The sequence below is a fragment of the Pollicipes pollicipes genome, unplaced genomic scaffold, assembly GCF_011947565.3.
Source record: "Pollicipes pollicipes isolate AB1234 unplaced genomic scaffold, Ppol_2.1 Scaffold_3087;HRSCAF=3621_pilon_pilon_pilon, whole genome shotgun sequence".
NCBI classification, from domain to species: Eukaryota; Metazoa; Arthropoda; class Thecostraca; order Pollicipedomorpha; family Pollicipedidae; genus Pollicipes; species Pollicipes pollicipes.
The window spans coordinates 40592950-40610821 of record NW_023596225.1 but is presented as its reverse complement, the minus strand read 5'-3'; the positions used below and the strand labels follow the sequence as shown (position 1 = coordinate 40610821).

The following is a 17872-nucleotide window of genomic DNA, read 5'->3' as shown; positions in this document are numbered from 1 at the left end:
ACGAAGACTGTGCAGACTATTTCGGGGAGACTATTTCAAGGTCACCCAGGCATCCATGGCGCCATAATAACGTCATCCAAATCCTGTCGTTCCATCGGCCAGCCAACGATCAGGGCCAAAACAAATCTAATTATCGATTCGTTCATATCTGACGTTCATGAGTACTAATTCCAGAGACATCGGGCGTTAAATGACTCTCAATCAATGTTTTGCAAGGTACGATAAGGTACGATGACGTAATCAAATAATGAAACCATGATTTGCGGAGCATATTTCCCAAACAGAGAACTTGTGTTGTCTAGAGCAGTCTTTCCACTTACAAGTATTCCATTAGTTGCAAGTGAGCTTATTTCGTCATACCTGATGCTTGCTTCAACATCTTCAAATGTGGAACACTCCCTTTAATCGGAAATACGATTGGCAAAAACGCGCCACCATCTTAAAATAATTTATAATCGCACGAAGAAAGGGAAACCGTGCGTGTTTTATAGCTCTCATGTAGGCTTTTGACGGACACCTGCACTTGATCCCGTCTACCAGTCGCGTTTTGGTCGGTTGCCTGATATTATCTTCGCATGACATGTTACTGAAAGACTAGAAGCTTCCCTACTCCGTTGACCACTTGGCGCTGGCGGCGTGCTCACACCCGCAGCATCCAGAACCCGCTAGGGCGTCTGCGGTAATATGGACACATCTGTAGAGAATTTGTGGATTATCTAAAAACTACACCTGAAACTACAATTTAGCCAGAACCAAGATGAACGAGGTTACGTGCCTGTTTAAAAATGTTTAAATTCGAGTGAGAGAAATCAAACATCATGTGTTTGCCGGTGACATGAGCACTGGCAATCGACCTTTTCAAAAATATGATACCGTTTTAAAAAGCTTGTGGCATTAATGAAAATTTAAGTTTAACGTTGCAGTTTTGTTGCTCTAAAAGAAGGACACCAATCCTGGTGCGATATATTTCATATCAGAGGGACGTCGCTATCATGAGGAAACAGTATCACGCCAAGGATACCACGCTGCTAGCCTGATATCGAGACAGAGATCAGTTTTTAAACGGTGTCCATTTCCCGACACGAATCCGTTTGATACAGCACGAGCCCCATTTTTAAGACCTAGATGCGCACATCCTTATCACTAGTGATGAATGAGGCATAGGGGCGCCACTTAATGGAAAGCTTCTATGTCTCATTCATATCCTTCCTGATCTTTGACCATGTAAAGGTACCTTCAAGAAGGGAACCTATATTCATCACCAGTTTTAGCCCAGGCCATAGTGGCGCCGTTTTACGAAAAGGGGTACATTTGCCCGTTACAACAATAGCTTAATATCACAAGGGTGTCGCTTTCATGAAGTGGTACCCAGCAGCCCACTGTGTCGCATTAGCCTGTCCCTCAATCATCAACCTCATCGACCTCTGATGCTGGCGCAGAGCTGCATGATTCTGTTAAAGTGAGGTTACAGTAAGGCATCTGTTAAAAGAATGTGCTCTACAAATACGTCAAGTAAGCTGTTAAGGAAGGACGTCTCTCTACCATGCAGGCAATAATTCAAGATTAGTACACATATGGTACATGGTTATCACGTAAGGGAAAAAGACAATGAAGCGTAAGCATCCTCTTCATAGCGTGCCGTCACTGAATATCGATCACTGAAATCCCTCTATTATATATATATATATATATATATATATATATATATATATATATATGTATGTATATATATAGCGTATATATGTAAATTGCCTATATTGCAGCTAAATTTTTTTCAATGTTGATCTGTGAACCTTTACGTAAAATAACCTTTTTGTTTGCTATTTGGCCGTGGAAGCTCCAACACTGCCTCATAATTTGAACCAGTTGACCGCCCGGAATGGGCGCTGGTCAGATATCTGGTGTGACTCTCGGAAAACCAACACATCATGGTGATCACATCAGTGCTTGAACTTGAACTATTCAATGGAATACGCCAATAATTTTTTGCCCACATGAATGAATTTCGCGCGAAAAGACGTCCGCTTATAACTAGAATATGTTTCTTTTCTCTCGGTACCCCTATGGCTACAGGGGCACTGTATCCCCACGCTTTTCGAGACCCCCTTCGTCTCGCAGTCGATAGAGGGGGGCACTCAACCCGTGTGGCAATCTTTTGTGTCCCCACAGTTCCGAAGATGGAGAGAATGCGTACATTTACCTCGCTCATCTCATTATGCTGATTTGGCCCATCGAATGTCAATTACACTTAAGTTCAATAACACTAAACTGACAACGCGCTTCAGTTTTCGCGATAACAGGTGATCTGTGAGGCTCGTGGTCATTCTCAGGTTCCAGCTTTGTTAGCAAGCACATATTGGGGATTTAGCTCATTTGCTATCGGAGGGGGAACCCAAAACTTATCGTCTTTACCTACCCATTTTCTCTTTCACTGGAGCTCGATGGCGAAGACCCAGTGGATAACTGATCGTACCATACAAGTCTAAAATTGCCTATATTGCGGTTAAATTTTTTCAATGTTGATCTACGAACCTGTACGTTAAATAACCTTTTTGTTTGCTATTTAGCCCTGGAAGCTCCAACACTGCTTCACAGTCTGCACCAGCTGACCGCCCGGAATGGGCGCTGGTCAGGTATCTGGCACGACTCTCAGAAAACCAACAGATCATGGTGATCACATTCGCGCGTTGCGCTTTGTCGTGTCTTTGTACACTGCTGCTGAATGAAAAAAGAAATAAGAAAATTGTCAAAGAGAATGTTAGCATAGCTACTTCATCATGTTGTGTGTACAGTGCATGTTCACAAGACCAGCACAAGGAAGTGCTTATAAGAGAGACAAGCGTGCCTGAAAATTTTCTTTGGACGAAGTATGTCAATCTTTCAAGCAAATATTGGAATAGGTCGAGCGCCAGGCTTCTCATATAGCCTTGAGTCAGACAAGCCAGGAACCAGGGTTGAGAGTGGACACGCTGCGACTGAGACGCACCTGCGTTAAATAGCTTCGAATCAAGTGACATTCACGGGAACCGTTTACGTTCACAGAGTTTGCTTCGCCTTCGGACTTTCCAAGTAAAAAGTAAGTACATAACCTAGGTGAGGAGTTAAGCTGACTTATGCTATGCCACCTCGTGCGAATGTTTTCCAACACATAGTGTCTCAACATGCTCTTGCGTTTCGTTTCACAGTGGGCTGTAAAATTGCATCCTGTTCATAATGTTCGTAATGTAAAATGACGGTCTCTCGCCTATTCCATTGTTTCAGGATGGGTAGAGGCGAAGGAGGGATAGGATGTATCTTCTGGGGCATCATATGGCTGCTACTTTTGTTCTTCATCGCATTTTGGATTGCATGCTTTTGCGCTGGATGGTACATCCTTATTCTTCCGATTACTGTCTGCATCAGCGATCTATCTGTGAGTGACACGATGGGGCAGGGTTGCACTGCACCTTTTTTAAACGGTGACTTTGTGATAGTGTTTTGTACGTACCGATCTGTTTTAAAGTTCGTTAGAAGTAAAATGAGTTTTAGAGCAATACCTAGAGCACGTTGCATTGGCACCTCCACCAAGCAAGTATTCTGTTATGGTATTGAATGGCGAAAGATTAAGACGGAAAGCATTGTTTTTTTATTGTTTTGCGGTGCACGTTTCCTTTCCTGTGCATCAGACTAAGAAAGGAACTGTTCATGCACGCCTTCTTGTCACACAGACCGTGCTGTTTCGTTTCAGGCACTGACTGACCTACTTCTTAGGGGTGTCCAGTTTCCGAAGACATGCGCCGAAAACATGATGTCGGGAAAGCCTCTTTGCTAAGCCTCCCTTTAAAATTTATGGATAATGAAGTCATCTCCATGGTTCAAGTGATATAGTGTCGTTAAAATGGATCACATGGTCGTCAAATTAGTCCGATTTTTTGCTTAACTTTCCACGCAAGAGCGACTGAAAACGATATCATACACCCTTGAGGCTCGCTGTTATCTACAGCAGCTGTTCACGTCGCGGTGAACAGCGCAAATGACGGTATATATTGTATTCAGCAGTATTACAGGGAGACCTCTGACCAGCTGACTTGCCCGATTACTTTGTTGGGTGGGACCACATGTCAGCAGTAAGCAAAGTGCATCGATTTGAGGACCATCTTTTGTAACGAATGGCCTCAATACCATGTCAAAAAGACAGCGAGTTACAAAAAGGTGTTTCTAGAAGACAGTCAGATTGATATACGAGGTTCCAAATGAGATGGGTTTTATTTTTCTGCGTGTGTGCGTGTGCATGTGAGAGGGTCAGGATATCTATAAGGTATGGTATGTGCTTTCCTGTATTACTGAACATAGCTGCGTTTGTTGCTGTTAAAAGTTTATCTGAAATGCTCGTAACAGCCAGTTCCTTTTAGCTTGGCCTATAGCACAAAAGAACGAACAAACAACTTATGGCACCATGCCAGACGAGCTTTTTTTTCTAGCAGCTGTTCCCGTACGTTACACGTACAAATTTGAAGTTTTGTTTATTGTTAGGTCTGCACTTTATGCACGATTGCGTTCGTTTTTTTCACAATGGCTTATTTAGCATTCTTAAAGCCGTTCCTGTGGATTGTGTGGCGAGTGTATACCATGACTGACATATAATAATGTCATGCACCACGTCATTGCATGCCTAAATATATCGCAAATAGACAAAAAGATTGTGCCTACGTCTTGCAAAGAAGGCGACAAACCGAGTGATCCCGTCGCTGACAGAAGACAGATATAGGAAACATACAGCATGTCGCACAACGCGACTTCAATGCAACACCGTACGCCGAGCACAAGCTGCGGCAGCCAGTGGTTTTCGCACAACTCTACAGGAGCTCAGCTCTAGCGTGTTACATCTGGGGACCGGCAGAGCGGCCCCTGGCGTGACGCCTCTGACTACCTGACTGCTCGGGTGCACGTCCCACACGCGGCATCTGAGGACATGCAGAGCGAGCTCTAGCGTGACGCCCTTGACTACCTGACTGCTCGGGTGCACGTCCCACATGTGGCATCTGGGGACCTGCAGAGCGACCTCGCGTGACGCCCTTGACTACCTGACTGCTCGGGTGCACGTCCTACATGCGGCATCTGGGGACCTGCAGAGCGAGCTCTGGCGTGACGCCCCTGACTACCTGACTGCTCGGGTGCACGCCCCACATGCGGCATCTGGGGACCTGCAGAGCGGCCTCTGGTGTAACGCCACTGACTGCCTGACTGTTCGGGTGCACGTCCCACATGCGGCATCTGGGAACCTGCAGAGCGACCTCTGGCGTGACGCCTCTGACTACCTGACTGCTCGGGTACACGTCCCACATGCGGCATCTGGGGACCTGCAGAGCGACCTCTGGCGTGACGCCTCTGACTACCTGACTGCCCGGGTGCGCGTCCCACATGCGGCAGCCGCGGAGCAGGCCAGCTTCGGCGGTGAGTGCAGCGAGCGGACGCTGGTCACTGTGTCGTAGCACATTACCCGCTTTGAGATGACGGGAGATGGTATGTGGTAAGTTGTGAGTCGCGACGATATCCCGAACAGATGCAGACAGGTGCCGTTGGCCAAGCTTGATGTGACGGTGTCAGTACATTGCGCTCCGGAAATACCGTGAAATAATCATGATCAAGTCTCCGCGCCGGTATATAACTTATTTTTTAAACGCTGTTGTACTCTCGAGCCCACGCTCACGCCGGCCACCATTTCAATAATACCCTTTCAGGGGTCACGTAAAAGGGTGTCGGCCAAGATCGGTGTCACGGTGCGTGAAGTATTACAGTGTGCCCTCCAACGTCTACTTGACGTCTGACGCTCCATGAAAGCAGTCGCTTGGGGCGTTGCGAGACGAAAATACGGCAGTTTTTATAACAACGAGCGCGGGGGGAGGGGTGGAGGTAAGATTTGCGCCTCTGGTAGCGGTGGCTCTGCGTTATTGAACGACGCTGGGCAGCCGTGCTCAGCATGTGACACCTATTACTTTGATATGATCACCTGACAACGCATTATTGAATGAGGGCGATCCCAAGCCACGTGGAGGCGAAATAAGGCAACGCTTGAGAATTGTTATAATCACGCGCTCGGGCGCGTTCGACGCCGCTAGCCCAGGGCCATCGAACAGCACTCGAGCGCTCTGATTGCGTGTTACCGAATGCGGGTGGCGTAACGGCGTTTGTGGGCACAATACCGCAGCGTTCTGCAAATTTGTGTAGTCACGTACGGAGAGAGGGGATCGTGCACGTCTGATAGCACGGGTTGAGGACTCTCAAACAACACTGAAACATTGCGATCGCCGGTGGCGCCCATTTTAACAGACACCTGAGGTCGTGTTGCTGGGTACGGGTGAACGCTGGGTGAGTTTTCTTCAAATTCAGCAGCTTTTAGATCATTTATAGTCACGTCCGATGAGAGCAAGCGTGTGCGTACGATACTAATGTCTGAATGCCAGGGAACGATACCCAAAGTTAAAGATCAGCCAATGGCATCTACTTGTTCGATAGGCCCTCCGCGCTTCGCATTACTGAGTGCCGTTGTCATTCTTCGCGTGAAGACGAAAATACGGCAATGTTTGAACAAAAATGTAATCGCGCGCGGAGACGGCCGCCCACGTTCGACAGCACCCGCTGAGAGACACCGGACGGTACAAAATCGTGTTCGGTCAGCCACACCATTCTAATATCCCCCTGACGGCGTTCTAATGAATGCAGGCGGCCACACGGCACGTGGAGACGAAAATGCGAAAGTTTTTTTTAGAATCGTGTTAAAAATAGCATGTATTGCCACGCGCAGATGGTGGGACCGTGTACTTGATAACTCTGGTTAAGGGACAATAAACGTCCCTAAATGTCAGTTTGTGCCGCCAGAGGCTTTTTGATTGGCATGACCCGCAGCCGTTGCGTTATTGATTCCGGTTGTCTGCCCGGTGCGTGGAGATAAATTTACAGCAGTGTTAAAATATTCGAAACCGCACGCCGACAATGTGACTGTGCGCGGTTCATAGCATTCGCTGAGGTTTAACCAACCACTCGAAGAAGTGGTACCTGCCATAGGCGCCCACTGGTTTCATATGGCCCGCTAGTGTCTTGTTGCTGAACGTGTCTCGTCGTCTGGACCCGCGCCGAAAGGCGCGGGTCCAGACGAAATACGGCAGTGTTTTCAGAACACATATATTTGTGCGCGGAGAATGAGATTGTGCCCGTTTCAAGGCGATTCTTATATGCTTCCAAACCACACACAAACCTTAAGGTTGACCGTCGACACACTTTCTTTGGGAATCCCCAAAGGTACAGTGTTGCGGAAGGATTGAGACGATATATTAGTATCGCGGACGGAGTAATTGTTTTGACTTCTCGCCCCCGTCTGTAGTGCTGGTATGAACACAATGTTTCGGTCCGTTAACTCTCCGGCCGGCGTCAGGTGTTATCGTGTCCTGAAAGGGCGTGGATGATGCCTGACTATCAGCCATGCACGGGTCACAATCCGAATTATCTCATTGGAATTGCCGAGGCTCGAGCCATGGTCTTCTTGGTTGCCAATCCAGTGCTCTGCTGGCTTGGCCCTTCCTGGTCAGCTCAAACGGTAGAACACCGCACTTCAATGCGGAAAACTCCCTTTCATGGGGCTTCTCACCAGCCTATATATCATGTAGGCCAACAAACACCACGAAAGACCTCCCAAGAGTGATGTACAGCACCATCCAGAGGGCTCTCCGCATAACTCAATCACACCTCATTTTGTTTTATTTCAAAACACATCGAGAATCTCATAGCATACAACAATCAATCAGCCAACCAAACATACAACGTGATCTCCTAGCTCAAGTAGTGCAGCACACGATAAGCCAGCCGCTCGGCACTGGAGCGGCTGATGTCACAGGAGCTCCGTCGGGCCGTGGCTCCTGTGACGTCAGCAGCGGTCAGATCCTCTCCGAAGCCCAGATGGCTCCCAGGCAGCCGGCCTTGATCACCTGCGAGAGCAGCTGGTAGGCGGGCGCCTGCTCGGCGTCATGCGCCAGACCGGTGTCGTGGTGCTCCATCTCCTCATCCCGGAACTTGGATATGATCTGCCAACCCAGCGGAACACCAGGCAGTCAGAATGGATGTCCAACACGGCATTTGAGGGAGCAGGCGGACTCCAGCATCGTATGGAGGAGAAGACGGGAACTGATGGCATCGACTCGTTGCTAAGACGACCCACAAAATGCAGCGACCAGCTTTGCTGGGTGCAAAACGGAGTTCAACATGGAGAGGTCCGCTTCGTCACTGACCGCATAGCAGGAACGCATGGCGAACTTTTGTGCGATTTTAAGAGGAGGAAAGCACGAGCGGGTGTGATATAACAGTTGTAACTGACAACAGAGCAACCAATGAGCGCATGCGACGTGGCCACAGCCGCACCGGGTTCTGATCGGTCTGTGGCCGGTGAACCTGAGCCAGAGGCAGACGGTGCACGTGGCCACCCGTCCGGCGGCACCCAGCCGCCGGTGCCCTGCACCGGTCCGGTCCGGCGGCGGCCGGCGCCTCCACCTGCAGCAGCTCGGTGTGGTCCTGGCCCGTCTCGGCCTGCAGCCGGCTGAGCTCCCGGATCTGGCTGTTGTAGTGGTCGGTGATGACCGCCTCCACAGCCACCGTGCACGCCATGGCTGCCTCCTTGCCCAGCAGCGCCGTGCCTGCCGACAGCGAAGGGAGCGTGCCTCAGCGAGTGGCCTCCGGTGCTGCACACAGCGGGTGACTGCGGCTGCGAGTGGTGCGGCCGAACACAATTGGACATGCAGCCGCAGTGACGGGCAGCTGGTGCTCCGCGCGCATACCTGCTCCAAGCGCGTATCCAGCCACGTGCCACAGTGGTAACAACGCTGTTGGCCTGGCCCGGTATTTGGGGATCAGTTCCTGCAGCTTTGCCTTGTGCTCCTTTTCCTGGTCCCACATGTGCTGGATGGTTTTTCCAATGCTGGTGTTACCTGCAAAAAGGAGGAAAGAAAACTAAGCATGTTGTTTTACAGTACTAAACACGGGAGGGGGGGGGGGGGGGAATTGACGGAAAATGGCCAAAATGACCGTTCACCTAAAGTTAAGAGACCTTTTAAAGGCCCTTTTCCCGGAGTTCGTTTTTTGTGGTTCTTGGGGCCAATCGTTACAGCGTTAAAAACAGGGTCACTCGCCACAGTAAAACAGTGATAATAACTGCAAATTAGCACACATGTGCAGTTTATTACCTAATACCAAAATGCATAAAGGTACATGTTTTAAAACGTATATCTCAAACCACTTTTGATTGGCCGAATTTGTGGGATCAGCATCTACCCTAGGCAGTGCTGGCTGCTTAAGCTCTGATCCCACTCTACCATCGTGAAATTCTGAATTTCACAACACAATACAGCTTTTTTTAGCGAAAGCTTAACATGCTGCAATGCCTGGAACGCCCTGCCCTGGCTTCAAACGTCACCTGAACATAAGCTAGCGCGGCCGCTGTCCCCAGCCGCAGGCCACCCCGGTCAGACGCAAATAACGAGCGCCCAAAGTGACTTGAGCGAGCTTTACCACGGACTGGTGAGTGGGAAGCCAGGTGTTCTAACGAACTCGGCTATATGGAGGAACACATGTGTGGACGAATGAAGCCTTGCCAACATCATTACACTATTGGATGTGCTCAAGTAATCTTGGGATCAGACATTACTTTGGCTTATATCTCACTGACTTCCATATTGACATTCCTGTGACATGTTGCGCCCAGCAGCAGTAATTTAGTGACAAGTTCAGTGGGGAGCCCAAGAAATACGTGGAGCAAGCAGCAGAAACCATTGCTTACAGTATCAGAGCAAGTGAACATTGGTGACTCATTGATGTCAAGCACAGCATCCAATAGCACTTCCAGCATCGGTGGCCTGTTTACATCGCACAGGTACCGTGAATGATGAAGTGCCAATGGGAAACAACTTCTTCTTTATAAGAAACCTAGCCCCAGTCACAAATCCTAGCCGCGCCCATCACCTTTTACAATTATTGTGATGGAGGGAAAACATGCGGAATGAATGCTCAGCATTAAAATATGAATGTGGAACATTCCAGAAGGAGTTCCACTCGGATTTATCAAGAGATCAGTCCTTACCTAACACAGCCATCTGTCCAGCATAGATTCTGTCCGCCCCCAGCTCTCCAGCATGATCCACTCTCAGTATCCTGTCCACTGTTTTACACGGCCTTGAAGCCACCGTGCTGTAAAACTTCTGAGTAGAAGACAACGCGGCGGCTGACAGCTTCATTGCCGGTTCGCACAGCTCCCACCAGCCTGAAACAAACAAAAACACTTAAAGTAGTCCACACTCAGTAAAAACGCATCATAAGTTTTGTACCATGTTATTACTCACATCAAAATCTACAAAACGCGCCACACTGGTGAACGAGATGCGATAAAGGAATCACTGAAGATCATTAACATACACGCGGTTGGGCATTAACGGAAACGGCACTATTGAAGGGCGTGTGTCACTCACCTGGTGGGTTTCTTTGTCTGATAGACTGAGGACTGCCTTTGGTTAAGAAGTAGAGAAACTCAGACAGAAAACATATGCCAGCCTCACTGAAAGTGTAAATGTGCAGAATATACTGTGACTGGAATGATTGTGTCTGTGTGAATTAGAACTTCAAGTACAACATTTTTATAGCCATCCCTGCAGATCCAAGAACAAAATACTTGGGAGTCAAGTAGTTGGCTATCTGCCAGAATGGGCAAAAGCTTTGATTGACAAACCTGATTGTGATGTGAAAAGAAGTTCAATTGTAACAGGCTGCCTCCAGCCTTACAACTCCAGATTGTATGGCATGTGCATGAGGCACATTTCCCATTGGCTAAAGGAACAAATGAATAGGACATGAGGTACAATGCCTGTTGCTTCAGAAAGCACAAATGCTTGGCTTCCAGCATAACTATGAGAGAACACTTGAAAGAGGACATCTTTGGGCACATGAGACTCATGCAAGCAATTTCATTCCTTAACACAGCAGTAACTGAAGAACCTCTTTCTTGCCTCTGTCTGAGTATTGGTACAAGAAAACTTGTATGCTGTGGTCTCTGCCTTAGTGCTGTGTGACTGCTGCCTTAGGCCTGGGCTACAGTCATTAGGTTCTTTAACCCCTGATTTTGGTCGAAGAATGTCCAGGATCATCAAAGCTTCTAGCAACCAACAACAAAGGTTGGACCCAAGCTGGATAGCTGCATATAAAACACCTTCACCTTGGTCATGGCACAAACAAGCAATAAAAGCATTCTGCTTTCCTATGGTGGAGGACAGGAGAAAGGCCCAGCATTATGCAAGTGATTGTCAAATGAGAAGCAGATCAATGTCCAAGATGAATAACCTCTAACAAAATATATTGCAATTTAATTTGCAAATTCCTGTTCCTAATCTACTTCCAAAAAAATCATATTTTATTCATTTTCTTAGTTGTCACTGCCTCTAGGATGTCCTCACACTGGCCCTATTGCTTTTACATGAGGGAGCAACACATCCCATGTGATCATACAGCGGCCACAACCTGACCATGGAGGCAATACCTTGCAGCCTAGTTCTGAAGAAGGCACCAATTCAAGGAAAGCACCAGAATGTGGATATCATGGTTACAAGACCTGTTGTATAGGCACAAAAGAAGCAAGCAGGTGCCAAGTGGAATGGTTTCTTGTCTCAGAGCAAAATTGATGGGTATACCTTCCAATGATTTGTGAGTCCTATCGGACATTGGTTACCCACCCATCAACACAATCTCTGTGCATTCACAAGCTATCACCACAAACCTACAGGAACAACACTTCCACCATCCCCATGGTCAGGGGGGGGGGGAGTCTATGCAAGCCCTTTGTGCAGGTGTTGTGGTCAACAATAGTGATAGATGGTGTAATGGGACAACACCTGTCTATCAGATCATATTTCATGCTTCCAAGTCCCACCCCTTAAGGCAAGCATCATTTATAGGAACCAAATATTTTCCCTATAGGTCTCACATTGTCTAAAACACCTGCATTTTCCAAATTTGGTGCACAAACCACACAATATCAGTATCAGTAGATACAATAGCCCTTCACCAATACCTGCATATATTTTATTAACCACCCTTGCATGGCAATGACAACAAGAAGCGTTCCCCAAAAGTCACAAATTTCATCTGTCGCCTATCCATGTAGCATCGGTACTTCCTGCGCAGGCCTTGCACTTCTATTACATAATCTATGCAATATTGACACTATTCGATGCACCATAAATACACACCTGTACGTATTTACCCCAGCAGTTGTGTGCTGTTGAACTCTGTGCCGAATAACGACAACAAGTAATACTGTTTCTCGAACCGGTCACGCACCCCCGTCGGTATTCTCAGTTCGCGTCAGCACACTCAAAACACAAAAAGCAGACAGAAAAGCACGGCGCATATGCCAGCTGATTTCGCGGCAGTCAAATGAAACGAGGAGGTCAAATGAAAACTGGCTAATATTTTCAGATGGATCACGTTGGAAAAGGCTGACGGAATACGCCCAAGAACAGCGCGCAAACTGTGGAGGCCGTTGGATAACCAGAATTTTGGTACAATGAATTTATATTTACATTATGGATATCCTACTGGATGAATTTTGGAGCGCTGACGTTGACTATCTAATCTTCCGTTGTATCGCGTCCGGTCCTGTGCCGGCTCGTCCAGCGCAGTACCTTCGGATTTTGTTTGCTCTCATCTTGCCCCGTCCAGCCCCATACGATCCTGTATGGATTCATCCGATTCCACCAGTTCCATCCGGCCCCATCCGGTTCCGTTCGGTCCATCCGGTCCAAGGATCGTACCGGTATGATCCGATCCGACAGCTTTGGGCAAGGGCATTCCTATGGTAGGAGTTAAGGCAGAGATATTTTCCTGTGATTTTTTAAAACTAATCCAAGTTTAATTAATAGGGTAGACAGAAAAGTACTTATATTTTAGCAACGAAACCAAAGTTTGCTTGATAACGTCCCTTAGCCCGCGTTGGGAAAATATGCTACTAAGTATAATGCAAATTGTTTATGGTCAGCATAGAACTCCGAAACTATGATTCGCTATCTTTTCTGCGTTGCAGCCAACTTCACAGCCCCGAAAATCTAGCCGTTTGTGTTATTTTTACGCCAATTAAAGCCTTTTTAATACAATGCGTTGAACTGTTACGTGGAAGAAACTTTACGAGGCTAGCAATGAGTTTTTCCGTCACTGTCGCTACGTGGAAGTGTTGCCGACGTTTATTGCCCTCAATATCGTCGCCTTATCAGCTGGCAGCTCCGTCTCGGAGCCATGCGTCGGCTGATGCGCACCGGGTGGGTGTGGGGGATGACGCTACTCTTTAGCATCCTGCACAGATGGGCAAATCAAGGTTTTAAAACATTCATGAAAATCTGTTGTACCTACTGATGCCAGTATTGCACGGCTTTCAGACTAAATTCAATTGATTCAGTTTATTTAAAGAAGAACGAGGCCTGTGACTGCAGTACTGGAACTTACCGGAAGAGCATCAGTGATTCACTTCAACCATTCACTTCAAGTCTCTAAAGCCTTTTTTGAAGGCCAATATTTGTTCACGTAGAAAATGCATCGCCAGCGTCAGCAAATGGTCTTCTGATTAGAGAAGCTCTTCATCACTGGCGGTGCATTTCGAATAACGCAATCTGCGACCATTGTGCAATCATTTGTTGATTATGCGATATGAACGAAGTGCCTCCCAGTGACGTCATGCATCGGCTCGTGCCGGAAGTAAACAAATCGCATAGTGACTTCCCTGCATCTCGGGGCCCCACTTTGCTAACGTCGTTTGCTAGGGTAGCGCTAAGGTGTGTGGTGTATGGGCTTTGCCGAGCCTTGTTCTTCGAAATACTGGATAGGTTTTAGATGTGTACAGGCCATTTTTACATCAGTCTATTGCACCGGGGCCTCAGGCTGTTGGTGGGTGTGATATGGTGATGTGATTATGTGGAGCTGCTGGTACATTGTTTATTTTTGTATCAATGTATGAGATATTCGTTTCCTGTGCGGTTGTTTAGCATTGCTCAACACATACCAAGCAGTGATTTGGTTAGCCAGCTTTATGGGGCACTTCCAAAGGCAAACGGTTGACTGGATTGTTTGTTTTGCAGTTGACCCATTAGGGTTTACCATTCATTCCAGAACGTTCTGGGTTTTAGAATCAATGTATTTATTTTTAAAGGCACACAATGGTTCTCTTCTTTGGAGACACATGTATATTCACTGCCTTGAAGTTCAAAGGATGAGCTTCCATCCTTATCCATGTATGGGCAAGGCTGGGACTTGTGATTACCAGAAGACCTATTTTATTGGTTAGAGCCCCTGTGACAGTGAGGGACCCTTTATAGAATACTTGTGTCCAGGATTCCTAACTGGGAGCTTGTTCAACATGGGGTCCAAGTCAGCAAGCTGCACATATTAAACAGGGATGGATGGATCCCAAATGTCAGGGATTTTTCACTGGTTGGGGCTGGCCAGCATACAGCAACAAAAGGCAATACAAAAATGATACCAGACAAGTTTACAATGAGGTAATTGTGGCAATCTGTGTATGTCTAGAAGTCTTGCTCCAATTCCAACCAGGGATAAAAGCAAGACAAATTGAGGCCTGTGCCTTTCATTGGCCATGGTTTCCCAGTAAGGGCTCCTTTTGCTTTCATGAAGGCACTCACTGAGGACCTTGTGACAATCCAGGGCCAATGGTTCTGGTCAGAAGGTGTCTTAGGTGCCATGGGAGGGCCAATATATTGTATCCCTGTAAGGACCTCTGGATTGACCATGTTACCCTGGCCCCAGTGTCACCAGCATGGTAGCCACCAGGCACCTTTGGATTGTACCAAAGGATTCCCAGTTAAAAGGACCATGTTGTGTTCCATGCACAGTGCCCAGAAGCATGTATGCTGGATGTCAGCTCTTCAGCAGTCAGGCAAAATTTATATCTGCTGATAAGGACACAGTTTCTTGGCCATACCACTGTGTTAACCTTGCATGGGATCCATTACACACCACATGTGATCTTTCATACAGTCTACATGCATATGTGCTCTTTAAATGGTATGCATTTTGTAACTCTTCAAATGCACATACTGGGACTTTGTGCTTTCTGTGCTTTGTTTTTAATAATAAGTTTTCATTGGCAAAATATGTACCACTAGATAATGTAGCAAGCTGTCCTTTCACCCAGCAGATTTATTGGACCTGGTCAGACCTGAAAGTAATGGCCTCTGAAAAAGTCACTGATCATCTGACCCAAATCAGATCCAGTATCATACTGACCTGCATGCTTCTTTAGGGGAGGCACCAGTTGAGCTGGCCAGGGCACAGCCTGACCATGTGCCCTTTGCGTGATGGACGATGATGACTCTGTGCCCCTGACGCGGTTTTCTCCTCGTGACGGCACGCCCCGAGATGGATTGAGACGGACCACCTGCCTGAGCGCGGACCGGCGGCGCGCCGCGCCGCGACTCGCCGGCTCTGGCCGGCTGCTGCTGCTGCCTGCCGCGCTGCCTGGCCAGGTGAGCACCGCACCGGCTGCGGCCCCGTAACCGTCCCGGAAGGGGGGGGGGACGGCACGTGAGTGCTTGGCACCTTAATGTGAGATGGCACACCTAAGGCACACCTGGGCTCCAGGATGTGAATCGAAGGCATCAGGTGATTTGTTGTCCGATCATCGAAGGTTCAGATTGCAATGCGATTGCGATTCGCGATGCCGGGAAAGGCCCGACGTCGGTCTCGGGGTCCAGGCACCTGTCTGCTTGGCCAGTGCGAAGTCGCTCAGATCGGTTGGAAGGCACCGTGAGTACTGGCGATTTCTGGGGATTTGGGACCATCCGCGGAGCGAGTGCGCTCCGGTCGCTCGCTCTGAATGTCGCCTCGGTCGGTGGTGCGCTACCGGCGAGGCTGACTGCAGCAGGACATTGGGGCAGGGGGTCGGAACGGCGCCACAGGCGGACGGGTGAGGGGGGAGGGGAGGGGTGCGGGTGCGGGTGCGGGTGGCATGGCATGAAGTGCACCAAATCATGAGAGGCGACTATTACCGAGAGATGCCTCTGGTGCCATATCGCTCCTGCCGCGATGAATACATACACGACCACCAAACAGCGCGCGTGCATGACCAACAGGGGGCACCGGGCCACCGGCCATGGCCCGGTCCATGCGTGGCCGCGTGGGATGGAGACGTCTCTCCAGGCGAGAGATGGAGCGGCGGTGGCCGCTCGCCGCCCGGGCTCCATGGAGGACCCGCACAGTGGGACAGGTCGCACTCCGGCGCCTTGTTAGGCTCCTGGATGGTGTGAGATGCCTCCAGGCAGGGTTGGCTTTTCAGTCGACCGGGCTAGGTTTTGTCATTTTCTGGCTATTGCGGATTTTACCAGTAAAAACCGACATGAACTGCAGAAGCTCAGAAAGCAGTAATTTTTGCCTTTTTGTACCTCATATCGTCATAGTGTGGTTGAAGTCTCCCTTGTTCAGTCAAAACAACAGAAACGACTTGGTAAACAGCATTGTCATAAGATGGGGTGGATCTGTTACATTTAGTGCACCGGTGAGCAGCAGGGTGTCTCAAGACTGCGAATATGATTTGTGTTACATTACGCGGTTCGTTTGTCAGACAACTACAGCATGTGACCATGTAGACGAACGCGTGCGTTATTGAGCTGTTCAGAACAATATTGTAAGATGCAGTAAGCAAACTTGAAAGATGAATAGCGTAGTTCGATCAGTTTCCAGTCATGCATCGGCGGGTGCTTCATTTTTTCTGCATAAATGCATTCAGTCATATTACAACATTAAGTTTTTGCTGCCTCTGGCGCGTGCATGTTAGGTCTTAAACACGACCCACCATGCCCACAAAACTTTCAGTGCGAGGAAACCCACACTTTATGAGTCTCCCATGTAGCCTTCTGGAGCACCACGGCGACTGCTGCAAGCGTACTGCTGACCAAGCCCAGCCAACGTCCACTTCCATTACCACCGCACCTAGCTGCTATGACTTCCTCACTGCTTCAACGTCTGTCGGTGGGTTGCGCGATCTTCACGTCTGGCTTGATCCGCGCTGGAGTACGATCCGCCGGGTGTTTGACGCCGGGGATCGATTCCGTCCCGCTGGCGGCGCGCCGGTGGGATCGGCATTAGTAGTGGCAGATGGAGCTGGAGCGGGGCCGGCGGCGGCACGCGGGACGACAGCGGCAGAGTGCCAGTGCCGGTCGCGTGGCCGGAAGGCTGGCTCACCGGCTTCGCTTTGTTTTCCACGGCAACCGATGCGCGACATTGGACGCCGTCGGCCGACAGCGAGTGCCAGTTAGTTGCGAGTAGGGCATCGAAGCTTCGAAGGCGGACGCAGCTACATTCCCAGCGACTGCTTTTCACAGCACCCCATCAGCGTGGGAGCGCGTTATCGCTCCGGCTGCGAGCGGGCCTGCAGAGGGGCGGCTGCCGCCGGCGCCTGACGCCGCCTCTGCGCGCACCTGTCGGCCGCCAGTGTATGCGGCGTCGCGTCAGGCGCCGGTGCTGCCGGCGGGCCGATCGACCCCCGGCCGCGTGTGAGGTGACTGGCACCCGCTGTGTGACGGGCCGCCGGCGGTGTGGAACGCCGCCTGCCGGCCGCGCTACCGTCGGCCCGCCGGTGCAGCTATCGCCCGACGCGGCCGCCGCGGTGCAGTGCCGCGCGCGCGCGCTGTGTTTATTCTGGCGCCACGGCCGCGCGATACGGTTTACGTCGGCTGATCGGGTGGCCGGGGTCAGATCGCCGCCGGCCGGGTCGGCAGTGTTGTGTCGGCGTCGCTGGGAGAGTGAGCGCGCCGCTCCCGACCGGCGACCGCGCCCCTCGCGCCGCCGCGCCGTGACGTGA

At 49.4% G+C, this 17872-nt stretch overlaps 1 protein-coding gene across 3 annotated transcripts; it reads right to left on the bottom strand.

The window, feature by feature from the left end:
* Window positions 1–7719: 7719 nt before the first annotated feature.
* LOC119089606 (5-demethoxyubiquinone hydroxylase, mitochondrial-like) lies at window positions 7720–12409 on the bottom strand. 3 transcript variants are annotated; one of them, XM_037212381.1, is made up of 5 exons: window positions 12272–12409; window positions 10103–10282; window positions 8805–8954; window positions 8521–8663; window positions 7720–8057 (listed from the first exon to the last, which is right to left on the bottom strand). In XM_037212381.1, exons 2-5 carry the CDS (start codon window positions 10254–10256, stop codon window positions 7911–7913), a joined length of 594 nt encoding a protein of 197 aa, XP_037068276.1. In that variant the 5' UTR covers window positions 10257–10282; window positions 12272–12409; the 3' UTR covers window positions 7720–7910. The 3 variants fall into 3 exon arrangements, with proteins under 3 accessions (XP_037068276.1, XP_037068274.1, XP_037068277.1); XM_037212379.1 differs by having other exon boundaries at window positions 12258–12395; XM_037212382.1 differs by lacking the exon at window positions 12272–12409 and adding an exon at window positions 12154–12224.
* Between the last annotated feature and the right edge of the window lie 5463 nt (window positions 12410–17872).

Coding starts and splice junctions, on each gene's coding strand:
- LOC119089606 (XM_037212381.1), bottom strand. CDS start 10,256: ATGAAGCTGTCAGCCGCCGCGTTGTCTTCTACTCAGAAGTTTTACAGC. Junction 8,955..10,102: donor TGGACAGATGGCTGTGTTAG/GTAAGGACTGAT, acceptor TCCTTTTTGCAG/GTAACACCAGCATTGGAAAA. Junction 8,058..8,520: donor ACCACACCGAGCTGCTGCAG/GTGGAGGCGCCG, acceptor CTGGGTTGGCAG/ATCATATCCAAGTTCCGGGA.